The 14,994-nt window shown below is 43.3% G+C and overlaps 2 protein-coding genes and 1 pseudogene across 2 annotated transcripts; all 3 read right to left on the bottom strand.

Annotated features, from left to right (window-relative positions):
* Positions 1 to 3,393: 3,393 nt before the first annotated feature.
* LOC147987654 (uncharacterized) lies at positions 3,394 to 6,032 on the bottom strand. The gene is made up of 6 exons (XM_087540391.1): positions 5,966 to 6,032; positions 5,203 to 5,474; positions 4,875 to 5,087; positions 4,695 to 4,787; positions 4,459 to 4,563; positions 3,394 to 3,768 (listed from the first exon to the last, which is right to left on the bottom strand). The coding sequence occupies exons 1-6, from the start codon at positions 6,030 to 6,032 to the stop codon at positions 3,394 to 3,396; spliced, it is 1,125 nt and encodes a 374-aa protein (XP_087396517.1).
* A 4,084-nt stretch (positions 6,033 to 10,116) lies between these two features.
* On the bottom strand, positions 10,117 to 11,350 carry LOC147987653 (uncharacterized). Its single transcript, XM_087540390.1, has 3 exons — positions 11,148 to 11,350; positions 10,977 to 11,064; positions 10,117 to 10,890 (listed from the first exon to the last, which is right to left on the bottom strand). The coding sequence occupies exons 1-3, from the start codon at positions 11,348 to 11,350 to the stop codon at positions 10,117 to 10,119; spliced, it is 1,065 nt and encodes a 354-aa protein (XP_087396516.1).
* A 728-nt stretch (positions 11,351 to 12,078) lies between these two features.
* Positions 12,079 to 13,696, bottom strand: LOC147987652 (uncharacterized; annotated as a pseudogene).
* Between the last annotated feature and the right edge of the window lie 1,298 nt (positions 13,697 to 14,994).

The raw sequence follows: 14,994 nt of genomic DNA, 5'->3' as shown, positions 1-14,994 counted from the left end.
GAGGGAGGATGGAGGGGGAGGGGAGGGGTCTGTGAGAGGAGGTCGCCGAATTTGTGAGTGGCGCCGAGGTGCGAGGCCGGCAGTGGTGCTAGGAGAGGAAGGGAATGGTGAGTGGGAGGAGAAGGGGAATCAGAAGAGTGTGGGTTTGGATTTGGGCCTCCGCACGCTATGTGTACATATGTCTTGGTGGGTCGATAGTAGTAGCGCGGTTTTATACCCCTCGCTACTACTATGGCATGTCCCTGGTGGGCACAGTAGAGACCACTTAGTAGTAGAGAGGGTTATAAACCCGCGCTACTACTATCAACTTAGTAGTAGCGCGGGTTTATACCCCCCGCTACTACTATGGCATGTTCCGGGGGGCACAACAGAGACCACTTAGTAGTAGCGATGGTTATAAACCCGCGCTACTACTATCAACTTAGTAGTAGCGAGGGCTATAAACCCGTGCTACTAGTAAGTAGCAGCAGTGAGGGGTATAAACCCACGCTACTAGTAAGCGTCTGTCTATAAGCTTTTCCCTAGTAGTGTATCTTTACATCTGGTCCTGATTATTCCACTATGGTAGTTTCATAGTTATGTATTGGGTGTTTTGACCCGTCCAGCGATAAACCGCCAGGACAATTTTTCATCTTTTACATACAGGAACAGGTTTAAACATTGCAGATGTGATAAAGGATATAATGCATATATTGGCATGATGGGTAAAACAGTCATACACAACATAATATGCACGACGACATAGGCAAAGCATGCAGTTTTCAAGCTAACCTATTACAAGGCATTGAGAGCCCAAAAGGTTAAAATTGTTCTCTCTTAAGCAGTTGTCAAGCTAAGGCCGGTTCATTAAGTCTTGGCCGGATTATTCGGATGTTATGACTCCTCCCTCGCCGGTTCACCTCCCTCCACTGGTTGGAAGCTGGGCTTCGACCAATCAAAGCCATCCAGAGCAACGAACACAGCTTCATCATCAATTAGACTAGTCGGGTCAATTTCTGGGGCAAAGGTGTGTTGGCGAACCGGCGGGATAAGATCTGTCACTTTATATGAGGGAGTCACCATCTTCTTATTATCAATGTCAAAACCCAGCTGATATTTATCAATGTTGGTTTCCTCGCCAAGGATGGTAGCATGAGGATGAACTCCCCTCACACAAGCAACAAAGTTATCTTGATCAAACGGAGTCTCGTCTTCCTTCAAGGGAGGGTACCCCTTGGCTACGTCCGTTGGGTCTACCTCCGGCACCCAGGCTTTGGAGCGGCTTAGGGCAGTTAGGGCTCCGGCTCTTGCACAAGACCGCTTGACCTCTTGGAATCTGGCGGGTAAAATAGATAGCTTCTTCAAAACGTCACTCAAGAGGTTGGGTCCTTGGTTGGCTGGGGAGATAATAGCAAGCGCTCGTTGAGCCCAGTATACAGTTGCTCCACCAAGGTGTAAACCGCCTTGAGTTTTGTCACGTTGTTTTGACTCAGATTGTTACTCTGTGGACCTATGAGTATTTTAAAAAAGGTTAAGCAGGCGGCTTATATTTCTGGCAAAAATAGAGTGTAAGTAACTAATGCAAATGACTCACCAAAGATTGCGGAGACCATTTGAGACACACGGTTTTTTAAGCCGGTGAGCTCTGTCGTAACCTCCTGGAGAGCCGCCTCCGCTGTATCAGCAAGGTTTTCTCATCGGCCCAGGAATTCTTCTCCGCATCAAAACTGGTCTTCAGTTTTTCACCTTCAGAGAGGCTCAACTGGAGTTTGGAGTCAGCGTTCTTTATCTCCGCCTCTTGATCCGCCAGTCAGGTCTTTGCATCAGTTAATTGAGAGCCCAATTCAGTTAGGGCGGTCTACAAACATGCACAGGTGTGTTAAAGTTTATTTCAATAAAGGTTATCATGATTAAAGTCCTAAGTGCTTTGCAACGCAACACCACTCGGCACTTGGGGGCTAATGTCTGTCAAAGCAATTTAAAAAAATGCAAAATGGTTCTTCTATGCTTAAAGTCCCAAGTTTTTTACAAGTAACAACGCTTGGCACTTGGGGGCTAATGCATGATATTAAGAAAGTTTTTTCATGTTGAGCCGGATCACACTATTTGTTTGGACTAATTCAAGACAGTTATGAAGTCAAGTACCGGCTCATTCATGGTAAATTAAGCCGGCCCTTGGGGACTACAGGTGAAATTTATGTTGGACTTACGGAAAATCTAAGACAGAGCATCAACCTATATCACAAGTCTACAGATCATTTAGGTTCATCATAATCCGGAGACTTGGGGGCTGGCAGAGCATATGTAAGCTAGTCAAAGCCGGAGAACGTACCTCATATTTCAGTTGCAGTTGCTTGACCATCTTAATTTCCGAGTCACGGCTGGAATGCACATGACTGAGGTATCTAGACAGCACGTCACTAACATTCAGGTGAGCATAGTGAGAGACGTCAAACCGCACCTTCTGCCTTTCTAAAGCCTCTTGTTTGCACTACAAGAAAGTCGTTAATCTGTGACAGTAACTGTCCGTCACAAACATGCAAAATACTATCAAGGATGGCCGGGCGTGACGGTCCTGAAATCCGTCATGTATATCGCGTCATAATTTTCCCACCCGCCCATCCTTGACGGATTTTCATTTCCGTCATGAATTGTGACGGTCTGTTGCCGTCACCGATCTGACCCCCGGCCCGCCCAAGGCCCGATCCGCTGTGACGGACTCTTCCGTCATGGATTTACATGATGTGTAGAAAGATGAGTCCCATGTGGCATCTCCCGCAATCTAACGTGGCGCCAGCGTGGAGCTGATGTGGCGCCAGCATGGAGCTGATGTGGCGCCAGCGTGGAGCTGACGTGGCGCCATGTCAGCCGATGGCATTCGGCCCAGTGTGGTCTGGCCCATTTATTTTTGTACATCCAAGCCTATGGGCCCATTTTACTGCAGCTGGTTGGCCTGTTTGTTTTGGGTTGGTCCATAATCATTCACACTCTCGTTGGCCCATTTGCACGTGTTCAATATGCACATCAGCCCATTAAAATTATGCGGCACATGTGTTTTTTTAGCCAGAAAGTGTGTTTCGAGGCCACTTTATTCGGCCCATTAGTGTTTACTCTACCCAACCCAACCCTTCTTTGTCTCTACACAGAATCGGTTTCCAAGCCTAAGAGCTTACATCTCCAGATCCATCACAAATACAGAAAAGAGGAACAACATCCCAAATCACAGTAACATTGACCTTGCATCTCCAAATCCAAGAACAATGGAGCAGCAAAATGCAACCAGTTTGCATCCAATAGTGTGCAGTTTGCACAGCAAAATCATTACAAAATAAGAAGGTAGGTTCTAGCAGTATATCACATTCACACAGCTTCCATGTATCAAGTAGAGACGACGGCTGATCTTGGACAAACAACTTACCCTTGAGTTGATCTTGCTTGCAACTGACTTAGCAAAAAGTCTAGTTTTGCATCCATCTCATCTTGCTTCTTCCTGTTCTCCTCATCTCTCTTCCTGTGCTCCTCGTCTTGCCTGATCCTTGCTTCTTCGGACTCCTTCAACTGCTTGGTCAAGGTGTCAACAAGAGCCCGAAGCTCGACATTGCCCCTCTTTGCCAATTCTGCTTGACAGTTGCTATCGCTAGATCTCGCATGGACATGCTGGATCCCCACATGCTGAAGAAACCTTGGATTCTTAGTGTGGTTAGCAAGCACTTCAGCTACAGCCTTGGTCGTAGAGTTTGATTCTTGTCCATCTTCTGTAGGCTGAGAGGCCTTGTTTTCCCTCTCGGTCTAGCAATGCAAGCAACAAACATGGTTATAAGACGGCTTAAGCACAAGTAGAGAAGACAACATCAGCAAGCTTACATGCAACGTCTTTGTAAGGAAAGCTATCATGCATCCTTTACAACTAGACACTTGTGATAACAGTCAGATTAATCTTTTTTCTGTGCGGAGGTGATTCAAATTATTCATATATACTATCATCTACAACAAAGTGGACTATTTCCTGAATTAACTAGAAGTGAGTAATATTCAAATCAAATTATTTCTGGAAGTCAATCAATAATATATATATATATACACACTAAAAATATAAGACACCGGGGATGGCCAAAACTACAATATATAAAGCCAAATAATAGATTAATAAAAAAATTCTGTAATTTTAGGTGGCTGATAGGCCACATGTCAAAGTGATTATGCGCTTTTATTAAAGTCATTTCATCTAGCCATATACTAAATCAAAACTGATGTTTTTCAGTCGCATCAAAACTTATCAGTTGTATGAAAATAAAAAGGGTACAATCATATAGGACAGGCTATTACAAGATAGTTAAGTGAACATGTTAACATTTTCAATTAAGATACACTGACATTTGATTATCAATTTTCAATCTGGTGGAGTAACTCAAACAATATTAGTTCTAGTACGCAAAAAGGTAAAAATTGATGGTTGGTAGTCTTTTGAAGCTGACTTACAATTGCAGCTTGGACAACATCGGTGTAGCTTTTCTTTTTCTTGCTGTAATGGCACTCCTTGAACAAATCCAATGCAGTGGGTTCTTTATCTTTGTATTTGTCTCCCTGGAAACAACAAATATGAAGGCAAGGGAGCATCATACACAGTTACTACATGGATTCAAGAGTTTACATTAACCTATGGTCAAGAATATTTCTCATGACAATGCACATCCAGAGCCACATGTTTGACTTACCAGATTATCACAGTGCACAGGGTAGCTGCGTGAGCCAGTGGTTTGGTGAAACTTAAGTTGAGCTCGATTATTTTTGTTAGTTTCACATATCCCCTACATCAAGAGACCAAATACATGTAAGGCAAAATTTCTTGATTATCATGTAGAAGGCGAGAGATTGGTCTCGAGGAAGAAACATACCATCTTTTTGGGATCCTTCCAGCTTTCCACTAGCTCATTCCACTGCTCATCGGTCATCGAGGGGACAGGAGACGTTCTCATCACCAAATGGAGTGGGTGAGGGTCAAAATACTCTTTCTTGAGCCTGTATCGTTGTTGGCGAGTTGCACGTTTCAGCATTTCAGTACAAGCCTTCCTAACTGGCACAACATCAACGTCCATCTGAAACTTGTTCTAGTCCGATGAAAAAACATGTGTAAGTATCATGATTGCACAAAATTGACAAAATAGCACAAAATTGATAGTTTGATAGCCATTTGAGGGAGGAAGGCCTGGACTTTGTACTTACACCAACTTTTCCTACAAAGTTCCTGAAGATCCCATCTCGGACATGTCCATCTGGGTCCTTGTAATCCTTCCAGCGCTTAAACACGGGCATATGGTGTCTAACTGTGACGTTGCATTCAGTTGCGAACTTTGCAGCAAGAAGAGGTGCCTCCGGCCTTAACTTCCCTTCTGGAATGACAAGCGGCAGTTTGCCCTGCCGGCGTCGATTGATCCTTTCCAGACCTTTTCCCAAATTGGGGCCCCTTTCCCTTGGCTCCTCATAGGATTGTGGACCTGAAAAGAAGGTAAAATCAAGAACGGATACAATTGAACCGCAATTACACGTATAGAAGTGTACTAATAAATGGAGGACATCGTTTCAAAATGTGTAACTATAACAACAGGAAGTAAGCTCACAAAAAAAGTCAAGACAATATACTAGTAACCATATGGCAACAACAACTAAATGGAATATTGCATTATCTATCATGTTGGTGTGTTTCTGACTGTTACAAATGCACAGGTTAACTGGAACGGAAGACAAGGTTCGAGCAGATTTCAAGAAGGCACAGGTTAACTAAATTGTCCTTATTTAAATACTGTGATATTAAGAAATGAGCAATGGAGTTGTCCTTGAGAATATCATCATCCCGCAACACTGGAATGACTCATAAAAAATCATGCACACATATGGTATAAATTAAGACAGGAAGATGTATAGAACAATATATTGAACAAGAAGTTTAACTCTAATAGATGCTAGAAAGATTCAGGTTATAACATGCCTTCAGAGTTATTGTTAGGTTGGGTTTGCTGATTTGGCTGGGCACTATCACCAGTTTCGTTGGCCATCTCATTTTCGTCATCACAATGGGCAATGAGATCAGCTCCATTGGCAATCCAGTTGTCATCATCACAATGTCCAGGATCATCACCTTTTTTGAAAAAAGCATATAGTGAGAGTATGTTCATCATGGAGCTAATAGCCTAGGCTAGTAATTCAAAAGAAAAAATCATGAACATGATATGATAATAATAGTAAGGAACTTGCCTTCAACACCATGGTCATCAAAGTTGGGAACAGTTTCTTCAGCTTGGCGGACACAAGCCATGGAAGCAGTTGGCTTATGGATGACACTTGGTGTCTGCTGTTTAGGATCAGACATTTCCTCACTTTGAATACCTCCATCAGCATCTTGTGATAGAGCTTTCTTCGACCTTGTGACTCGTGGATTAGTTGGGAGGTCCGCATGAACTCTCTTAGGAGGTCGAGGCTTGACTCCACCAGGGGGCATGGCAGCAGATCTTTTCTTACTAGTTTTCTGACTAGTCTTCTTACAGTCCTGACAGATATGAAAACATGGTTTAATCAACAAACAGTAACAAAATTATGCTGCACGGCAAACAAGCAACATATCTAAGCAATGAATGACTAGATTGAGGAAATTAGCACCTTAGAGTTTGAGCTAGCAGCAGGTGTGGACTAAAGTGCTTCTGTCTCATCTACTAAACTATCATCGGATGACTCTCCTTCACTGGTATTGTCCTTGTTAGGATGGTACTCAGCTTCAGAATCATCACTACTATGCTTGGGTTTATTTTTTTCAGGTGAAATGACAGTTTTGGCTGCAAAAAATGTCGATAGTGCAGGAATTCCGAGTGCTTGCAGCCTTGAATTGTTCCTTATGCATGTTCTGATGCGCGACTCCTCCAAAGGGTGCAGCGATGGTTCTAAGATGAGTGAACACATGAGCACGAATTACTATGTGTATAATCTGTAGTTAATAACAAAATACTATTTTGTGATCAAGTTTGTAACAATATGTGACCCAAATCTACACTTGACAGCACAAGACCCTTTTTTCATAGGTATGGCAAGAACTCTAATGGACCAGAATCACTAGCAACTTAAATCAAACACAAGAAAACAGCTTTTACCACACACCCATTAGACATACATATGCATGAATAGCAAATAGGCAGGCGTGGGGTGGGTTAAGAAGATTATACCTGCTGTCTTGGGTCCTCGGTGTTTCTTCGCTGCAGTCTTCTTCCCCATCAGTGTGGTGCAGAGGTCCTTGAAGCGGCGCAGTATGGTCGCAGCAACGGCTTGTTCTAGGGTTTGGTGGAGCGGAGAGGAGGGGGAGGGGTTCTGGACCGGCAGTTGAGGTGGGGTAGCGACCGGCCGTGGAGGCGGAAGAGCAAGGGGAGTCGTGCTCGGGAGTGGCGCGGTGTGGTGGCGGTGGCGGCGGCTGCTTACTCTAGGGTTTGGTGGAGGCGGATGGTGGGGGAGAGGGGGTCTTGACCGGCAGTGGAAGAGCAAGGGGAGGGAGGGGATCCGTGCTCTGCAGTGGAGGTGGACGAGGAATGGAAGATGGGCTCGGCGGTGGAGGAGGTGAAGCCGTGGTCGGCGGCGGAAGAGGAAGGGGAATAGGATGGAGGGGATTTGGCGATACAGGGGGAGGGAGGGGATTTGGCTGGTCGTGCGGTGGGGGTTAGGCATTTGTGTGTGTCAAATTACTAATAGGCCCTTCATCTGGTACTGGTGGATGAATGCATATGTGTAATTTTGGGGAACATTGCTAGGCAATAGCGTCAATTCGCGTTGCGTTATTTTTTTCTTGGCGCGGTCGCGCGGCTGGAGCGAAAACTGTAACGTGCGTGCGCGCGCTTTTTGCCGCCGAGCCAAATTTAGAACATTCTAGAGCATATAACACAAGATTATTATTTGTTGTTGTAATTAGTAAGACATATATTTAATTATGCACTATTATTAGGAAATAATTACTAGAATGAGCAAGACATATGCACCAACTTTTTTACAAACCATAGGGGAAAAGATGACATAGTTTAAAAAACGAACCGGACCGGCGGCCTCACCGGTTCGATTATCAGTTTGGTTTTTTAAATTATGAGCGCGGGGACTACCAACTCCAATAAACTTGGTTACAAACGCACCTCGACGTGAAAAAGCCTTTGTATCATCGAAACAAACAACTTGCTGATTTGGCCATCTCCATCTGAGTTGATCACATGGGGGTGCAGGACGTCGATACGCGTCGACCGATGGGCGGCATGGGCTCCAGGGTGGACGGATGGAGAGCTCGCGAACGGAGCACGTGCTCTTGGAGGCTTTCAGGGGAGCCCGCGTTCGGTGTTGAGGAAGACGAGTTCCCGCTCGCTAGCGCCGGGGAGTCGATTGGAGGAATCGGACGACCATGTGACTCTGCAGGACCCGTGGACGTCCTATGAAATTGGAAGCTTGAGCATGGATGCCTGATCTGTCAATTTCTGATACGACTGCATGCCACATTCAGCCATGAGAACAGCTCACTCATGCTCCTCAGGGTTTCAACCAAACAACCCCTATGTACTGATTGCTACTATTTGGTTTACGAAAAAGGGTTTCCCCTGCTTTATATTATAAAGCACCAACACAACATCGAAGCATCCAAAACAAACGCACACCACACAGACCCAAGGGAAGATACATGAATGCCGGGCACCGATACACAACCTCAACAACACCCGAGCGTCCATGGGTGCATGCCCGCACCACCACCATGCCGCCCGATTGCTACTATTTGGCGCAACCTTATCAGTGGATCCTATTTGTATCTTGTGCTATCGGACAGGGAAGGAAGCCTGTGACATATGCTATCGAGGAATGTGCTATTTGGCACATATTGGTGCCGAATACAATTCAAATGGTGAGGGGAGTCCACGGCATCGAGTGTCTGGTTATAATAGGTCGGCCCATCTAGCTTCACCCCTCTTCGGTTTTGTGAAGCTTCTGTGGATTTTGGTTGGTTCTTTGTTTTCTTTTGTTTCCTCTTTTTCCTTCATGTTTCTCATTTTTTTAAATTCATGAACATTTTGAAATTTGTGAACGTTTTTAATTCATGATGTTTTTCAAAATTCGTGATATTTTTTTAAATCCATGAACTTTTCAACGTTATGCTTTTTTCGAATCATCAAAAATTTTTCCAATTCATGTACCTTTTAAAAAAAATTGAGAACATTTTTAATTTTCTTAACAAATTTTTAATCGGTGAACGTTCTAACAATTTGCGAACTTTTTACTTCAACATGTTTTGTGTACAGGCAGATTTACGTTTTTAATTTTCTAAAAATTTGAGAACATTTTTAATTTTCTAAAATGACCAGAATTACGTTTTGGAAGATGGCATCTAAACTAGATACAACAAACTTGATTTTAGGCCATATTATGAACATACATGAGCCATATGAATTTCAGAAATAATTTGTGTACCTGAATAGCCAATGACAGCACACAAATGCCATCCTCACAACAGCCAGTACAGAGATAATATATTGTCAGGCATACAAGAAGGATTACAACCACGGTGACTTCGTTAACACACTGACAGACTATAACTCTGATATGGATCACAACAAGGATCAGCGGTCATTGGCCAATCAAGGCAAACAAAATATAACTCCAAATACAACTCTGATACGGGTCACAACAAGGATCAGCGGTCATTGGCCTATCAAGGCAAACAAAATATAACTCCAGATACAACTCTGTTACGGATCACAAGAAGAATCACCGGTCATTGCCGTATCAAGGCAAACAAAATAAAACTCCAGATACTACCATTGTAGATGACAGGAGCCAAAAGCACTGTACAGACCAACTTAAGCTTGCAGCACAACCTTTTTTCAGCATCTCCTTCTCAGCCTTGTCAACAACGCCTGTCGAATATTTCAAATTTAGAAGTGCATTCAAACTGTACATATGCAAAAAGAGACGATGTACTGAACTGAACAAACTTGTAGTGCATAAACACCTCAGTCTCCCATGTACTATATTGAACAAGCATGTAGTGTGTAAACAGCAACAGGATATTGCAGTAGCAAAGGAAAAAATTATGCAACAAGAATGAAGATAGTACCTTCTACACTAAAACATCTACTCGTCATCGCTGTCGACATCCATTGTGGCACCTCCTTCGTCTTCACTGCAATACTCCAAACCTGTGTCATCTTCTTCATCTTCATCGCCACCTTCATACACTTTTGTGGATTTTTCTTTCATCAAACGAGCAACGACATCAGCTTCAAAAGTAATGCCTTGCTCATCATCTCTATGCAAAGGCTTCTCAGATGTATGGTCAGAAACTGATGTTCTCCTATCCTCCTCTTCACAACACTCCTCCTCTTGATATGCAGGACCACTAAAAGGTACACCCTCAGTTTCACTAATATTGAACAGATGCCTATGGTCGAATGTTTGCACAACTTGCCAATTTTTCCCATACTTCGTGTCCGGCAAATAAAAGACCTTACTAGCCTGAGTAGCCAGAATCAAAGAATCGTCCTTGTACCACAAACTTCCAACATGTATGCTTTTGAAAAAACCATCATTTTTAAGTTCAGTCTTCTTTCCATCAAGTTTAAACCAGTCACATTTAAACAAAACAACTGACCTATCTTTCAAGTTATAATCTAACTGAATGATCTCTTTCAAGGTTCCATAAAAATCTATGACCTTACGGTCATGTTCACCTTCGGTCATGACTCCACTGTTCTGCGTCCTCTTGTTGCTATCACGAGCAACAGTGCTAAATCTAATCCCATTCACTATGCACGATGAGAATTTCCGGACTCTCCGATCAGGACCACATGCCAAGGAAAATAGATCTTCATCTACCTCTTCGCCAACCTCATCTCGCAGCCTCATCATCTGCAACAGCACACAAACACATACATTAGAATCTGCAGTGAAATTTGACAACCAAAGATTATAACTAGACGTGAATGAAAACTAACATAGTTCCCGAACCATGTCTGAAATTTTTGTTGAAGCTCTTTATCACTGTCCGGCAACCGTTTTCTCTTTAACTCATCTCTGAACATACTGTAAAATAAAACAAATTAGTCTCGAGATCACATATGTACAACACAATGCAACAAGCACAAGTTTCAAAAGTGACAACGTACTCGATATATTTCTTAGCTTGATCACAATTGTTCAACACATACCACACCATCTGGTCAAAATCTTTTTGCTCATGCACATATTCATAGTCATATCCTGAAGTAAAATTAACTCCATGCCCAAAAACGTCAACACCATAGGCTTCTTCATCTGAATAACCTATATTTCTTGGTTTCCGATTAAATATTGTTTCAACATCATCCATGTACCTGGAGCAAAATGTCAGGCATTCATCTGCAATATATGCCTCAGCAATCGAACCTTCTGGTCGCGCCCTATTCCTCACATAGCGCTTTAAAGTATATAGCCTTCTTTCAACTGGGTACATCCACCCATATTGTACGGGACCTCGAAGCAATGCCTCTTCAGGTAAATGTACGGCAAGGTGCACCATCACATCAAAGAATGCAGGCGGGAAAATTTTCTCAAGCTTGCACAATATTACAGGGATTTCCTTCTTCATTTCAGCCAAGACATCCCTATTAAGAGTTTTGCTGCACAGTTCTCTGAAAAACTTGCCTAACTCAGCTATTGCTTCATATATATCACTGTCCAAAAATCCTCTCATGCCAGCAGGTAAGATTCTCTGCAGAAGAATGTGACAATCATGTGTTTTCAGGCCTTGTACCTTGGTTCCATCAGCACTTGTGCATCTTGAGATGTTGGAAGCAAACCCATCTGGAAACTTTAACTCTCGTAAAAATTGACAAAATGCAACAACTTGTTCTTTGGACAAGGTATATCGGGCCCGAGGCATCACATATGAGTCTCCCTCCTTCCTCAATTACAACTCCTCTTTAATATTCAAATCTTTGAGATCAATCCTAGCATTAAGTGTGTCCTTTGTCTTACCCTCCAGATTCAGAATTGTCCCAACGAGGTTTTCACAAATGTTTTTCTCAATATGCATGACATCAAGATTGTGTCTCAGCTTCAACTTTGCCCAATACTTCAAATCCCACAAACAAACCCGCCGGCCCCAAATTGGCACATGATCCTTCTTGCTGCCCAAGTCAGAACGCTTCCTTTTTCTACTTTCTTGTTGTCTCCCAGGTCTAACCTTCTCCAATTCTGCTTGCAACTCTTTCTCAGAGAATTTACCTGGCTCATCATTGCTTTCATGAAGACCAACAAATTCATTGTTTCTCCGCAAACGATGACCCCTTGGAAGGAAACGATAGTGACCAATATACCCAATTTTACTCCTTAGGCTGTAAGAAAGTGGGTGTTTGTCACAATGAATACATGCACAATAGCCTCTTGTGGTACGCCCTGAAAGAGTGCTCAGAGCTGGGTAATCGTGAATGCACCATAGAACTACAGCATGAAGATCAAACATTTTTCCACTAAGAGCATCATATGTACGTACACCCTCCCAGAGCTCAAGTAATTCTTCCACAAGTGGTTGTAGAAAGACATCGAAGTGCTTGCCAGGTGATTTGGGACCTGGAATCAGCAGAGCCATCATAAAATTTGACTGATCCATGCATGCCCAAGGTGGAAGGTTGTATGGTATAACAAATACAGGCCACATACTATAGGTTGTGTTAAAATTTCCAAAAGGATTGAACCCATCAGTGGCAATGCCAAGCCTAAAGTTTCTGACATCTTTTGCAAATTCTGGAAATTTTTCATCGAAATCTTTCCATGCATCACCGTCTTTTGGATGACTCAGTTCCTTCTCATTGGGCTGCCTCTTTAGCTCATGCCATTGTGCTTCTTCTGCGCCTTTTTTGGAAAGAAACATCCTCTTTAGCCTAGGCACCAATGGAAAATGCCTCAACACTTTCTGTGGAATCTTCTTTCTAGCAGGGTCTTTCCACCTTGATAGGCCACAAACTGGGCAATTGTCATGATTGGCATATTGCTTTCTGAACAGAATGCAATTATTGAAGCACACATGTATAGACTCATACCCAAGGCCTAATTCCTTTAGAAGGTTCTTTGCTTCCTTATACGATTTTGGGAGCGTATTGGGTTCAGGGAATGCTTCAGCTAATAGCTTCAAAATTTCAGTAAATGCACTATTCGGGATCCTATGGTATGACTTCAAGTGAAGAAGCTTTACCACAAAGGAGAACCTTGAAAACTTGGTACAACCATGATAAAGCTGCCATTTTGCCTCCTTCATCACATCCTTCAAAAAAGACTCATTCTCAGAAGGGTTTCCACCATTGTTAGCATCTTGATTTTCAGTTTCACTCTGAGCTTGTTCTACTGCTGTGCGTAGGTCTTCAAACATCTCTTCAAATCGGTCAGCGCCGTTGTCACCATCCTCGGTGCCATGCACATCAACAGGATGTTCAATAACATCTACATCAAAGTCTTCTCCATGATATATCCAACGAGTATATGTACTTTCCATGCCATACATCAATATGTGCGTGTTCACAACGGTCTGATGCTGGTACTTATGATTAAGGCATTCTCTACATGGGCAAAGTATTTTATCATCCTCGCTGAATTTCTCTTGAATGAAGTTCATAAATTCTTTGACACCTTCAGTGTACTCACGGGAAAACAATGTACCATGAATCCAACGTCTATCCATCTGCATTGCAGAAAAAGAACCAATTCAATCAAAGGTTTACCCCGGCCATCAAATCAACATGTACAGTATACCAAACTAAAATATGTTCAGATTTAAAATTATACTGCTTCGCACTATAGTGAACACAGTTCATCAAAAGATTTTTTTTTCTTTCGTTGTGACAAAGGAACATACACCAGTTGACAAAATATTTCACTGATTATTCGACATTAAAGAGGTCTACAAATCAATACAAATCCGTAGCACACATTTACTAGTATGAGCTTGCCTACAAAATCTACGACTACTAGTATGTGAATAAGACAATGCATCGATTGATGCCAACTCAATATGTATGTGGATGAATGCACCCTGAAAAACATAATGTACATGGTTCACGTGTCACATCTATGGTGTCATGAAAACAAGAAAAATGGAACTAAAATCTCAAATGCTAACTACACTGAGATGGTATTTTCTGAATATGTATCTGCATCCATCAACACATTCATTAATTGGGTAATCTAACTACCTCAAATAACACACCATTAAACCTAAAGGGAAGAGGTTCACCCCAAATTCAGAAGGGGAAAATTGCAAAGCACAGTATTTAGTCAACAAATTCTGAAGGAGAGAGATGATTTCTGCTGGAGGCATACCGTTCGCTCCTGGCTGAGGTTGATGTTGGGAAAGAACGAGGGAGTTTCCAGTGCAGCAACTACGGGCGGCGACTGGCTCATCTGTGAGGCAATGGTGGGCGGCGGCTGCCTCGTGGGCACGGCAATGGCGGGCGGAGGCTGCCTCGTCGGTGCAGCAAGGGCGCACGGCGGCGATGCAAGAGGCCGACGGCGTCGTGAAGATGGCGCTGAGACGGACCACCCCGCCGAATCTAACCACCCTCGCCCGGGCAGTCAGCGGCGGCACTGGCAGCGGCGGCTGCGCCGGCCGATGGGATCTGGGGGATGTAAGAATCGGGGAAAAGAAATACCTAAGTCTCAACAGTTTTTTGTTACGGGAAGCAACATAATCCAAAATACCCTGTCATGTGGGGCATACAATGGCACCCACGTATAATCACACTTTTATTTTTTTGGGCAAAACCTATGGTCCGACCGACATGTGGGCCAAAGAAGGGGCAGACATGCCACATCAGCCGGAGCACAATCGGTGACGGTCTGGATGGTGTATATTAAAAAAAGTGATTGGCCTGACTGAGCCCGCTTGGTCGGTTCATGACAGTTTCCGTGACGACAGCCCAACGTCCGTCATGAAGGGCCTGCTATTTTTAGGCCCAACCACGGGTTACTAATCAGTGACGG

The sequence above is a fragment of the Triticum urartu genome, chromosome 2A (genome assembly GCF_056163025.1).
Source record: "Triticum urartu cultivar PI428250 chromosome 2A, HENAU_Tu73, whole genome shotgun sequence".
Lineage (NCBI taxonomy): Eukaryota > Viridiplantae > Streptophyta > Magnoliopsida > Poales > Poaceae > Triticum > Triticum urartu.
The sequence above is the reverse complement of the archived record's forward strand: the minus strand, read 5'-3'. Positions and strand labels throughout refer to the sequence as shown.

What these genes read in the sequence shown, in the direction of transcription:
- LOC147987654 (XM_087540391.1), bottom strand. Translation starts at nt 6,032, where the DNA reads ATGGCCAACGAAACTGGTGATAGTGCCCAGCCAAATCAGCAAACCCAA. An exon ending in ACTTTGTAGGAAAAGTTGGT is followed by an intron (nt 5,088 to 5,202) that starts GTAAGTACAAAG and finishes TCATCGGACTAG; the next exon opens with AACAAGTTTCAGATGGACGT. An exon ending in ATGTTGTCCAAGCTGCAATT is followed by an intron (nt 3,769 to 4,458) that starts GTAAGTCAGCTT and finishes TTGCATTGCTAG; the next exon opens with ACCGAGAGGGAAAACAAGGC.
- LOC147987653 (XM_087540390.1), bottom strand. Translation starts at nt 11,350, where the DNA reads ATGGATGATGTTGAAACAATATTTAATCGGAAACCAAGAAATATAGGT. An exon ending in CAAGCTAAGAAATATATCGA is followed by an intron (nt 11,065 to 11,147) that starts GTACGTTGTCAC and finishes TTTATTTTACAG; the next exon opens with TATGTTCAGAGATGAGTTAA. An exon ending in AGACATGGTTCGGGAACTAT is followed by an intron (nt 10,891 to 10,976) that starts GTTAGTTTTCAT and finishes GTGCTGTTGCAG; the next exon opens with ATGATGAGGCTGCGAGATGA.